This window comes from Amblyraja radiata, chromosome 22 (genome assembly GCF_010909765.2).
Source record: "Amblyraja radiata isolate CabotCenter1 chromosome 22, sAmbRad1.1.pri, whole genome shotgun sequence".
In the NCBI taxonomy this organism is placed as follows: Eukaryota; Metazoa; Chordata; class Chondrichthyes; order Rajiformes; family Rajidae; genus Amblyraja; species Amblyraja radiata.
In genome coordinates this window covers 6,435,870-6,447,970 of record NC_045977.1, presented here as the reverse complement: position 1 = coordinate 6,447,970, position 12,101 = coordinate 6,435,870, and the positions used below count along the sequence as shown (strand labels likewise).

The 12,101-nt window shown below is 41.2% G+C and overlaps 1 protein-coding gene across 1 annotated transcript in view; it reads right to left on the bottom strand.

Moving 5' to 3' along the window:
* Positions 1-12,101, bottom strand: part of snx29 (sorting nexin 29) — a 679,392-nt gene that overhangs the window by 495,816 nt on the left and 171,475 nt on the right. The window contains exon 12 of the mRNA XM_033040302.1: positions 1,345-1,408. Within this exon, the coding sequence (XP_032896193.1) occupies positions 1,345-1,408 (64 nt within the window). The remainder of the gene's footprint in view (positions 1-1,344; positions 1,409-12,101) is intronic.

Below are 12,101 nucleotides of genomic sequence, written 5' to 3'. Positions count from 1 at the left end.
TTTAGAAGGAATCTCATTGAAGCCTACTGAATAATGAAAGGCCTAGATAGAGTGGACATGGAAAGGAAGTTTCCAGTAATGGGAGAGCATAGAACCAGAGGCCATAGAATTAAACGATTTACTTTTATAATGGAGATGTGGAGGTATTTATTTAGCCAGAGGGTGGGTGAGTCTGTTGACTGCATTGCCATGTACGACATGGGGTATTTTAAAAACAGAGATTGATAACCAAGTGTATCAAAGGTTACAGGGGAAATGCAGGAGAATGGGGTTGAGAGGAAAAAATAGATCAGACATGATTGCATAGTGGAGTAGACTTGATGGGCCAAATGGCCTAATTCTGCTCCTATGTCTTATGGTGTTATATTTGCAGATAATGAAGGCAGAGGAAAGAATGTAGGTGGAAGGGGAGGGGGGACAGAAATGGGTGCGTATCCTGGTGGGTAGAGGGGGAAAGAAGTGCGGGGAGGGGATTGTTGTAGATCAGTTACCTAAAATTGGAGAATTCAATGTTTATACCATTAGGTTGTAAGATCTGCAAGCAGAATATGAAGCGCTGTTCCTCCAGTCTGCGTGTGGCCTCAATCTAGCAATGAAGGAGACTCAGGTCAAAAAGGTCAGTGTGGGAATAGGAAGGGGAATTAAGGCTTTGGCAGACAGAGCGCAAGTGCAAGGGAACTGTGTTCCCGATGTGGCCTCCATTACATCAGCGAGACCAAGCGCAGAATCAGCAACTGTTTCTCTGAACACTTATTATTCCAACATAACTAGAGGATTTTAGAATTGTGTCAGAGAAGGAGAACAACATCAATTCATCATTGGATTGCAATGTTTTATCAATGTAATGAGGTTTAGTGACATGATTACAAGTACTCAGCTAACTTGCATAACATGGGGGGTACAGCTATACATGTTTATTACTGAGTAAAGCATTAGATGGATATAGACAGTCAAAAGTAAATACAAAAAGAGCATAGCTTTAAGGTGAGAGGGCCAAAGTTTAAAGGAGATGTGTGGGGCAACTTTTGTTTTTACACAGTGGTGGGTGAGTGCCTGAAACGCACTGCCAGGGTAGGGTGATGGTTGAGGCAGGTACAATATTGACATTAAGAGACTTTTGGATAGACATATAGATACGTAACGAATAGAAGGATATGGATTATCCATATGTGGTGGGCCCAAGGGACTGTACTGGACTGTACTGTTCTATGCTTAAAGAAAGAGTAAATAAATTTGACACTAAATATCTCTGGTATTTGAGTTCATTTGAAAAGGTTACTAATTGTGACATTCCTTTGAATTGATTGATTTGTTCGTCAACATTTACATTGCAGCAAACGGTACCTGTTTTGCTCATCCAGCTCATCTTTTCTGTTCATCATGGCTATAATGGCTTGTCGTAGTTCATCTGAGGAAATAAAGCTCAGGTTAATGTATTGGTACAAAAACAAAGAATACCTTTCTGAAACATTTTTGAACAAGGTATATTGTACATTCAAAGGTATTGATGTACATAGAGATAAATGCATTACCCATTTTCCAATGAAATAGAGATAATTTAATATTTCATGACCAGAAAATGTTTAAATCCTATAAAAAGTTGAATTACATCTGAATTAGGGGAAAATAATTTTAAATGGATAACATTGACTTCACAAGATGAACCCATTGAGCAGATTTGAGAAAAGATGTGAATGGCGGGAATAGTGTCTGTGGATTTTCAGAAAGCCTTTGACAAGATACCAAGCTCAAGAAAAACAGGTGTTTAATGGAAAAAAATGTAACAAATGTTATTTAGCATAAGTTGACATGGTATATCTTACTGAAATATATGGAAAGAGGAAAGCTAGACACTGCAGAAAAGTTGACAATTAGAAGGTTAATTTAAGAAGACATTAAAAGCAGTAGCTCAGATGCACCAAGTTAGTAAAGGAAATATTATCATGTCCAGTTTTGGACATGCAAACCTGCAAATGGCAACAGTTGGAATCAACTTAAAGGAGTCGCTCCTCTTTCCTAATATTACTGATTATTATTGATTATTGTATATTTATTAGTGTGTTTTGTGTTAATGGGCCTATAAGGGTAAAGAATGTAAGATTTTCATTGTTCTGTTGCCGGTACATATGACTGAAAGATTTTTGACTCTTTGATCATGTGTGGAGTTCTGGATAATACAATAAGGGAAAGACATCAAGGATCCATTGCAAATTTAGTCAGAGATATACTGCATGGAAGCAGGTCTTCAGCCCAACTCGTCCATGCCAAGTTGCTTAGCCAAGCTCATCTCACTTGACAGCACCTGGCCCATATCCCTTCAAATCTTTCCTATCCATGTATCTATCCCAAGTGGTTCTTAAATGTATTAATTAAATCTGCCTCTAATACTTCCATAAATGCAGCATCCAGTTGTATGAAAATCTCGCTCTGCAGGTGCCACTTAAATCTTTCCCATCTCATAGGTTTTCTAGTTTTAGATTCCCCTATTCTAGGGAAAAGACTGTGGTTATGCCCTCATGATATTATAAACATCTATTACATCACACCTATCCTCTCCTTTTAACTCAAACCCTCCACACCCAGGATTATCCACACAAAACAAGACTGTTCACAATATTCCAAAGGTGGCATTACCAACAAGTTGTACACTAGAACATGACATACCAACTCCTATACTCAATGCCTTGGCCATGAACAAACAACTTTTTCACCACCCTGTACCTATACCGCTCGGTCTCTCTGTTCAGACTGATATCTAATGTGACGAAGCACCAAGTATAAAATAAGCACTTGTAAAACTGAGCTTGCTTCTGTGTGTCCCAGAAATCATGAAGTAATTTCACAGTGGCTTCTGAGGGGGTAACATTTTGTAGAAACTGCCCGATTCAAATAATCGGGAATATCAGAAAGAGAGGACTTTGATATCATATGTTAAGCATAGCGACGGGAGAATTAAAAAAAAATACTGAACTGGTGAGATGTGTAAAAAGCAACTAAATTTGGTAACTAAAAGAAACACCACACAGTAAACTCTCATTATAACGGACCATAGGGAGATGATGGTGTCCGTTATTGCCGATTGGCCGCTATAATCAAGGTCAGTATTGTCATTGTATGTAGTTGACGCAAAGAACTGCAAATGATGGTTAATAAAAGGAAACAAAATGCTGGAGTAACTCAGTGGGTCAGGCAGCATCTCTGAAGAACATGGATAGGTGACAGCGGGACCCTTATTCAAACTGATTCCAGCACTTTGTGTCATTTCACCTTAAAACTAGGTGCCGATGCCGCTGGTCTGCACCAGCGAACCCTTCTTCACCATCTGCTGCACTTTATAGAAAATTCCTTCTCTCCAGAGATGCTGCCTGTCCAGCTTTTTGTGTCTATCTTCAATTTCATTACCAATTTCCACTCTGCACTCACCTTAACATGGTTCATCCTTACTCTTTCCTTCCTTGACAGTTCTAATCCATTCCAAACAAAAGGTTAATATTCATTATTAGCCCATCAACTCCCAGAGTTATATCAACTGCAGTACCTCTCATGTCGCTTACTATGCGGATTCCATTTTAATCTCCCACGTTCTTCATGTCTGTCATAATTGCATTGATAAGGACTTTTTTCCACAACACTACTTTCAGAGGGTCTTTCTTTTTTATTTAACTATAGCTTTCCACCTACCATGGCTGACAGGGCTCTCAATCATAGAAAACATAGAAACATAGAAAATAGGTGCAGGAGTAGGCCATTCGGCCCTTCGAGCCTGCACCGCCATTCAATATGATCATGGCTGATCATCCAACTCAGTATCCTGTACCTGCCTTCTCTCCATACCCACTGATCCCTTTAGCCACAAGGGCCACATCTAACTCCCTCTTAAATATAGCCAATGAACTGGCCTCGACTGCCTTCTGTGGTAGAGAATTCCAGAGATTCACCACTCTCTGTGTGAAAAATATTTTCCTCATCTCGGTCCTAAAAGATTTCCCCCTTATCCTTAAACTGTGACCCCTTGTTCTGGACTTCCCCAACATCGGGAACAATCTTCCTGCATCTAGCCTGTCCAACCCCTTAAGAATTTTGTAAGTTTCATGTCTCCTCTATTGCCTGCACGTCTGTTCCTACAGCCTACCCTTCCAGTCAGATCAGTGATGGGATTCCTCTTGGCCTCACCAGCCATCCCACCAGTCTCTACATTCCATGTATTCTCTTCCATAATTTCAGCCATATTCAAAAACATTCCACCATCAGCCCACATCTTTCCCTGCTCTCTTTTGATTTACAATTTCAAATGGACCATTTGTTGCAACTCTCTGTTCCACTCCACTTCACACAACACATTACCTTTCCAATGCAGTCCTTACATGTCATACCACTGAGCAGCGACCCAAACATTTATTCCAGTTGAAGTCGCAATTCACTGGCAGGTCTTCCAATTTAGTGTACTCTATGCAGTGCTCACAATATGATCTCCTCCAGATTCCAGAAACCAATCGCAAATTGGGTGTCCACTTGGTAGAACACCTCCATCAGTCTATAGCGTGACCATGAGCTTCTAGTTACTTGTCAATTTTAATCTGTCCTCCTCCACCTTCCTATTAGCTCAATCATGCCACTATCAGCTCAAGGTACTGTACCTCACCTACTAATTGAGCATGTTGCAGTTCTCAGCACTACATTTAATAATTGCACCCTTGCTCTTTATTTATTTTCCAGATATACGGCTGCACCTTTGTTTTGTATGATTCTATCTCTTCAGTCTCTCGCTGCCAGATTTTAAAATAATTGTTACCTCTACTCGCTACAAGAAACATTCTGTCTGGTTTCTCTTTACGTATTCTACCAAGCTTTCCACTGCATATACACAGACGGTTCTAACCTATTTTTGGATTACAAATCACTGTTCTTTCATTTGTCCAATTCTGATGAAGGGTGTTTGGGCGACAACATTGACACCCCACAATTTTTTGCCAGAATACTTTGCAGTAAAATTATTTAAATAAATTGTCTCTTCATTGATAATGTCTAAATTATTTGCATTTTTTAATTACTGGATCTTGTACATCTTTTTTTCAGAAAAGAAGAATATTAAAAAGACTGAAATTTTAAAATATTCATTAACTGCTCGGTGGAAACCATCAAGCATAAAGCAAATCAAAATCATTTACTTTAATTTTCTTTATTCAGTAACACCCTCTTCCTAACAATTTTTCTGATTGATTGTTCTACTTTATTCATAGAAGGGTAACTAAATTCTAATGCATATAACACAAGCATCAGAAAGTATCTCTGATTAATCACATAACGAGTACTGCACGGAAAAGGCTTACATGAGGCATTAATGCCATCATCTTGGGAAATGTAAATACATGTGCCATTTGTTGGTACGTGTGCAGTAACTGATGTTGTCAATCTTGCAGACAAAATTGCTTCCATATACTTACACATCAGTGCAGGAAAAAACAGGTCATAATTCACTTCCAAAATATAGCTTGAACACAAAATTCTGAAATAACCAATTTAAAAACAAAAATACTATTTAGAGGCAGAAGAGGCTTCAGATGTAGGATTCTTGAGCAAAAACCACACTGTTGGTAAATGTCAGCGGGTCAGGGAACATCTGTCGCGGGAATTGAACACATGCCGTTTCAAGTCTGGACAAGCAGGGACCCCACCTAAAATATCATCTCCTCCATTTCCCTCCACAGATGCTGCCTGACCCACTGAGTTTCTTTAGCAATCTATTTTTTGCTTGAAATACTATTTAATTGGAAAAATCTAACCTATTTTCGGATTACAAATCAAACATTATATTTGTTTCAATATTTAAGAAGGATTATCTGCTGCTACTTCTGCAATCATTGGCCATTTAAATCAGTGGCTACTTGAACAATATTTTAAGCTGTTAGAAACAAAATCTCATGTTTGTGACGATGACAATGAATGCACACTAGTGAACATGCCCTCCAAATTCTACGCAGGTTTTCAAGCTATTTGACACTATTATTGCAAAGCAATTCATTTTAGGCCATATTATCTTTTACCCAATCACTTTTTCTAATTTTACCTGTCAGTCTACATGCAATTTGAATCCTTATTCATATTTTAACACATTATTCCTGTTGCACAAGACAGTTGGAAGTGCTTAGTTCTCTTGAAATGGGCAATATAATCAACATTTCACAAAATTACAGTAAACATCACTCCAGAAAATGACAGCCATACTTGGCAAATATACTGTGGACAGACTAGCTTTGACCATATTGCGTAACAAACTACGGATTGGACAGAAGACAGGCAGCTCTTGGGCTGTGTTTATGAGGGGAAGATCTCGAGTACAATAGCAATATTTCTGAACAGGAATAAACTAAATATCTCAATCTGATTATAACCCAAACCATAACCCACAATCACAAGCTTTTGATAATGATAACGCAGAGGATAAATTATGCAGCAAAATAACTCCAGAAATATTCACTGGAGTTTAGGATGAGGGGGGGACCTCATTGAAAATTACCAACTAGCGCAACACCTGGATAGAGTGGATGTGGAGTGGAAGTTTCTGCTATTGGGAGAGTCTAGGACCAGAGGGCACAGTCTCAGAATAAAAGGGAATTATTGACCAGTTAGCCTGACATCAGTGGTGGGGAAGTTGCTGGAGTCAATTATAAAAGATGAAATAGCGGCACATTTGGATAGCAGTAACAGGATCGGTCTGAGTCAGCATGGATTTATGAAGAGGAAATCATGCTTGACTAATCTTCTGGAATTTTTTGAGGATGTAACTAGGAAAATGGACAAGGGAGAGCCAGTGGATGTAGTGTACCTGGACTTTCAGAAAGCATTTGATAAGGTCCCACATAGGAGATTAGTGGGCAAAATTAGGACACATGGTATTGGGGGTAGAGTGCTGACATGGACAGAAAATTGGTTGGCAGACAGGAAACAAAGAGTAGGGATTAACGGGTCCCTTTCAGAATGGCAGGCAGTGACTACCGGGGTGCCGCAAGGCTCGGTGCTAGGACCACAGCTATTTACAATGTACATCAATGATTTAGATGAAGGGATTCAAAGTAACATTCAGCAATTTGCAGATGACACAAAGCTGGGTGGCAGTGTGAACTGTGAGGAGGATGCTATCAGAATGTAGAGTGACATGGACAGGTTGGGGGAGTGGGCAGATGCATGGCAGATGCAGTTTAATGTGGATAAATGTGAGGTTATCCACTTTGGTAGCAAAAATAGGAAGGCAGATTACTATCTAAATGGTGTCAAGTTGGGAAAAGGGGAAGTACAACGGGATCTGGGGGTCCTTGTTCATCAGTCAATGAAAGTAAGCATACAGGTACAACAGGCAGTGAAGAAAACAAATGGCATGTTGGCCTTTATAACAAGAGGAGTTGAGTATAGGAGCAAAGAGGTCCTTCTGCAGTTGTATAGGGCCCTATTGTGACCACACCTGGAGTATTGTGTGCAGTTCTGGTCCCCTAATTTGAAGAAGGAAATTCTTGCTATTGAGGGAGTCAAGAGAGAGCTAGATAGGGCTCTTAAAGGTAGCGGAGTCAGGGGATATGGGGAGAAGGTAGGAACGGGGTACTGATTGGGGATAATCAGCCATGATCACATTGAATGGTGGTGCTGGCTCGAAGGGCTGAATGGCCTACTCCTGCACCTATTGTCTAAAGGACATACCTTTAGAAAGGAGATAAGGAGGAGTTTCCTTAGTCAGAGGTTGGTGAATCTGTGGAATTCACTGCACCAAACGGCGGTGGAGGCCAAGTCATTTGGTATTTTTAAAGCGGAGAATGACAGGTTCTTGATTAGTACGGGTGTCAAAGGCTACGGGGAGAAAGTAGGAGAATGAGGTTGAGAGGGAACGATAGATCTGCCATGATTGAATGGCAGATATGTTGAACAGCCTAATTCTGCTCCTATGACATCTCAGCTTATGGAAGGCAAGATCACATGGGATCCAGGGAAAGCTGGCTGACTGGATAGAGAACTGCCTTCATAGAAAGAAGCAGAAGGTGATGGTGGAAGGTTGTTTTTCAGACTGGAGACCTGCGGCTAGTGGTGTGCATTAGGGATCGGTGCTGGGCGCATTGTTGTTTGTGGTTTATAGCAACGATCCGGATGAGAATGTACAAGGCATGATTAGTATGTTTGCAGCCGAGACTAAAGTGGGTGATATCTTATATAGTGAAGATGGTTATAAAAAAATAGATAGCAGGACGTTGTTCAGCTGGAGGTGGACTAAAGAATGGTGAATGGAGTTTAATGCAGATAAGTAGGATGTGGCACATTTTGGGAAGTCAAACCAGTGACAGACCTTCACAGTGAATGCCAGTGCCCTGTGGAGTGGGTTAAAGCAGAGAGGTCCAGGAGTACAGACACATAGCTCCATGAAAGTGGCGTCACAGGTAGATCGTGGTCAAGAAAGTCTTTGGTACATTGGCCTTCATCAGTATTGAGTATAAAAGTTGAGTATAAAAGTTGGATTGTTATGTTACAGTTGCACAAGATGTTGGTGAGGCCACATTAGGAGGATGGTGCTCAGGTTTGGTTCCTCAGGAAGGATGTTGTTAAGCTGGAAAGAGTGCAGAGAAGATTTATGAAGATGTTGCATGGACTGGAGGGCCTAAGCTTTAGGGGTTGGCAGGCCAGGACTGCTCCTTGGAGTGCAGGAGGCTGATAAGTGATCTTGTAGAGGTGTATAAAATCATGAGGGGAATAAATAGGATGAATGCACACTTTTACTCAGAATAGTGGAATAAAGAACCAAAGTACATAGGTTTACAGGTGAGAGAGAGAAAAACACACAGAAGGAACAAGCTGTCAGAGCAGGTAGTTGAGGCAGGTACTATAGCAACATTTAAATGACATTTGAACAGGTACAAGGATAGGAAAGGTTGAGAGGTATATCGGCCTAAAGCTGGCAGGTGGGACTCGCGTAGATGGGGCATCTTGGCCGAAATGGGCAAGTTGGGCCAAAGAGTTTGTTTCCTGCTGTATGACTCCATGTTGCTATTAGTGGAAACATTTTGACAGCTACACTGTCATGCTGCCGAAGTGTTACATGCATTTCATGTTCATAAATCATAGGAGCAGAATTAGGCCATTCAGCCCATCGAGTCTACTCCACTATTCAATCATGGCTGATGTATCTTTCCCTCTCAACCCCATTCTCCCGCCTTTTCCTCATAACCCTTGACAATCTTATTAATCAAGAATCTGTCAATTTCTGCCTTAAAAATACCCAATGATTTGACCTCCTCAGCCATCTGTGGCAATGAATTCCACACCCTCTGACTAAAGAAATTCCTCCTCATCTACTTTCTAAAGGTACGTTCTTTTATTCAGAGGCTATGCCCTCTGGTCCTAAGCTCTAACATTAGTGGAAACATACTCTTCGCATCCACTCTATCCAGGCCTTTTGCTGTTCAGTAAGTTTCAATTAGTTCCCTCCTCATCCATCCAAAGTCCACTGTAACATTGACCACTGTAACATTGCCTTTCTTTCATGCCCATTGTATCTCCTGATGTCATTTGTACTCTACATCCTGGCTACTCTACAGAGCCCTGTAAATAACTCCCATCAGGTTCTTTCTACCCTTGCAGTTTCTTTGTTCTACCCACAAGGATTCAACATCCTCTGATCCTATGTCACTCCTTCCTATGGAATGAATTCCTTACCAGCAGGGCTAACCCAACCCTCTACCTACCAGTCTGTCTTTTTATAGGATACGTAACCTTGGACATTCAGCTCCCAGCTCCGATCCTCTTTCAGCCACGTCTGCGTAATGCCCACAACGTTGTGCCTATCAATTTCTAACTGTTCCATAAGCTCACCCATTTTCTTCCATATACTGCATGCATTCAAATATTTAACACCTTCTGTTCAGTATTCACCACCCTTCCTCTCACATAGGTCCCAATTTTACCTGACCTTAGATTCTTATCCCTTCTTAATTTACAATTCTTATCCCTTCCTAATCTACATTAAACATCTTTCACCCAGAGGGTTGTGAATCTGTAGAATTCTCTGCCACAGAAGGCAGTGGAAGCCAATTCACTGGATGTTCTCCAGAGAGAGATAGATATAGCTCTTCAGGCTAACGGAATCAAAGGACCGGGGTACTGATTTCGGATGATCGGCTATGATCATATTGAATCCTGTTATTTTAAATATAGAATCATATTACTTGCAGTCACTGAAAGTAAGCATGCAGGTACAGCAGGCAGTGAAGAAAACGAATGGCATGTTGGCCTTCATAACAAGAGGAGTTGAGTATAGGAGCAAAGGAGGAGAATTACTCTTTAGCACAATCATAAGACATAAGACAAAGGAGGAGAATTAGGCCATTCGGCCAGTGAGTCTGTTCTGAGGGAGTGCAGAAGCAAAGAGGTCCTTCTGCAGTTGTACAGGGCCCTAGTGAGACCACACCTGGAGTACTGTGTGCAGTTTTGGTCTCCAAATTTGAGGAAGGACATTCTTGCTATTGAGCGGGTGCAGCGTAGGTTCACGAGGTTAATTCCCAGGATGGCGGGGCTGTCATACGTTGATAGAATGGAGCGGCTGGGCTTATATACTCTGGAATTGTATAGATATGTGAAGAGAAAGAGATTAGTTAAAACAAATGTAGGTCCCTTGCAGTCAGAAACAGGTGAATTGATAATGGGGAACAAGGACATGGCAGACCAATTGAATAACTACTTTGGTTCCGTCTTCACTAAGGAAGATATAAATAATCTGCTGGAAATAGCAGGGGACCGCGGGTCAAATGAGATGGAGCAACTGAGTGAAATCCAGGTTAGCCGGGAAGTGGTGTTAGGTAAATTGAATGGATTAAAGGCCGATAAATCCCCAGGGCTGGATAGGCTGCATCCCAGAGTACTTAAGGAAGTAGCCCAGAAATAGTGGATGCATTAGTAATAATTTTTCAAAACTCTTTAGATTCTGGAGTAGTTCCTGAGGATTGGAGGGTAGCTAATGTAACCCCACTTTTTAAAAAGGGAGGGAGAGAGAAAATGGGGAATTACAGACCAGTAAGTCTAACATCGGTAGTGGGGAAACTGCTAGAGTCAGTTATTAAAGATGGGATAGCTGCACATTTGGAAAGTGGTGAAATCATTGGACAAAGTCAGCATGGATTTACGAAAGGTAAATCATGTCTGACGAATTTTTCGAGGATGTAACTAGTAGAGTGGATAAGGGAGAACCAGTGGATGTGTTATATCTGGACTTTCAGAAGGCTTTCGACAAGGTCCCACATAAGAGATTAGTATACAAACTTAAAGAACACGGTATTGGGGGTTCAGTATTGTTGTGGATAGAGAACTGGCTAGCAAACAGGAAGCAAAGAGTAGGAGTAAACGGGTCCCCAGAATGGCAGGGAGTGACTAGTGGGGTACCGCAAGGCTCAGTGCTGGGACCCCAGCTATTTACAATATATATTAATGATTTGGACGAGGGAATTGAATGCAACATCTCCAAGTTTGCGGATGACACGAAACTGGGAGGCAGTGTTAGCTGTGAGGAGGATGCTAGGAGGCTGCAAGGTGACTTGGATAGGCTGGGTGAGTGGGCAAATGCATGGCAGATGCAGTCTAATGTGGATAAATGTGAGGTTATCCACTTTGGTGGCAAAAACAGGAAAGTAGACTATTATCTAAATGGTGGCCGATTAGGAAAAGGGGAGATGCAACAAGACCTGGGTGTCATGGTACACCAGTCATTGAAAGTAGGCATGCAGGTGCAGCAGGAAGTGAAGAAAGTGAATGGTATGTTAGCATTCATAGCAAAAGTATAGGAGCAGGGAGGTTCTACTGCAGTTGTACAGGGTATTGGTGAGACCACACCTGGAGTATTGTGTACAGTTTTGAGGGAATACATTCTTGCCATAGAGGAAGTACAGAGAAGGTTCACCAGACTGATTCCTGGGATGTCAGGACTTTCATAAGAAGAAAGACTGGATAGACTCGGATTGTACTCGCTAGAATTTAGAAGATTGAGGGGGGATCTTATAGAAACTTACAAAATTCTTAAGGGGTTGGACAGGCTAGATGCAGGAAGATTGTTCCCGATGTTGGGGAAGTCCAGG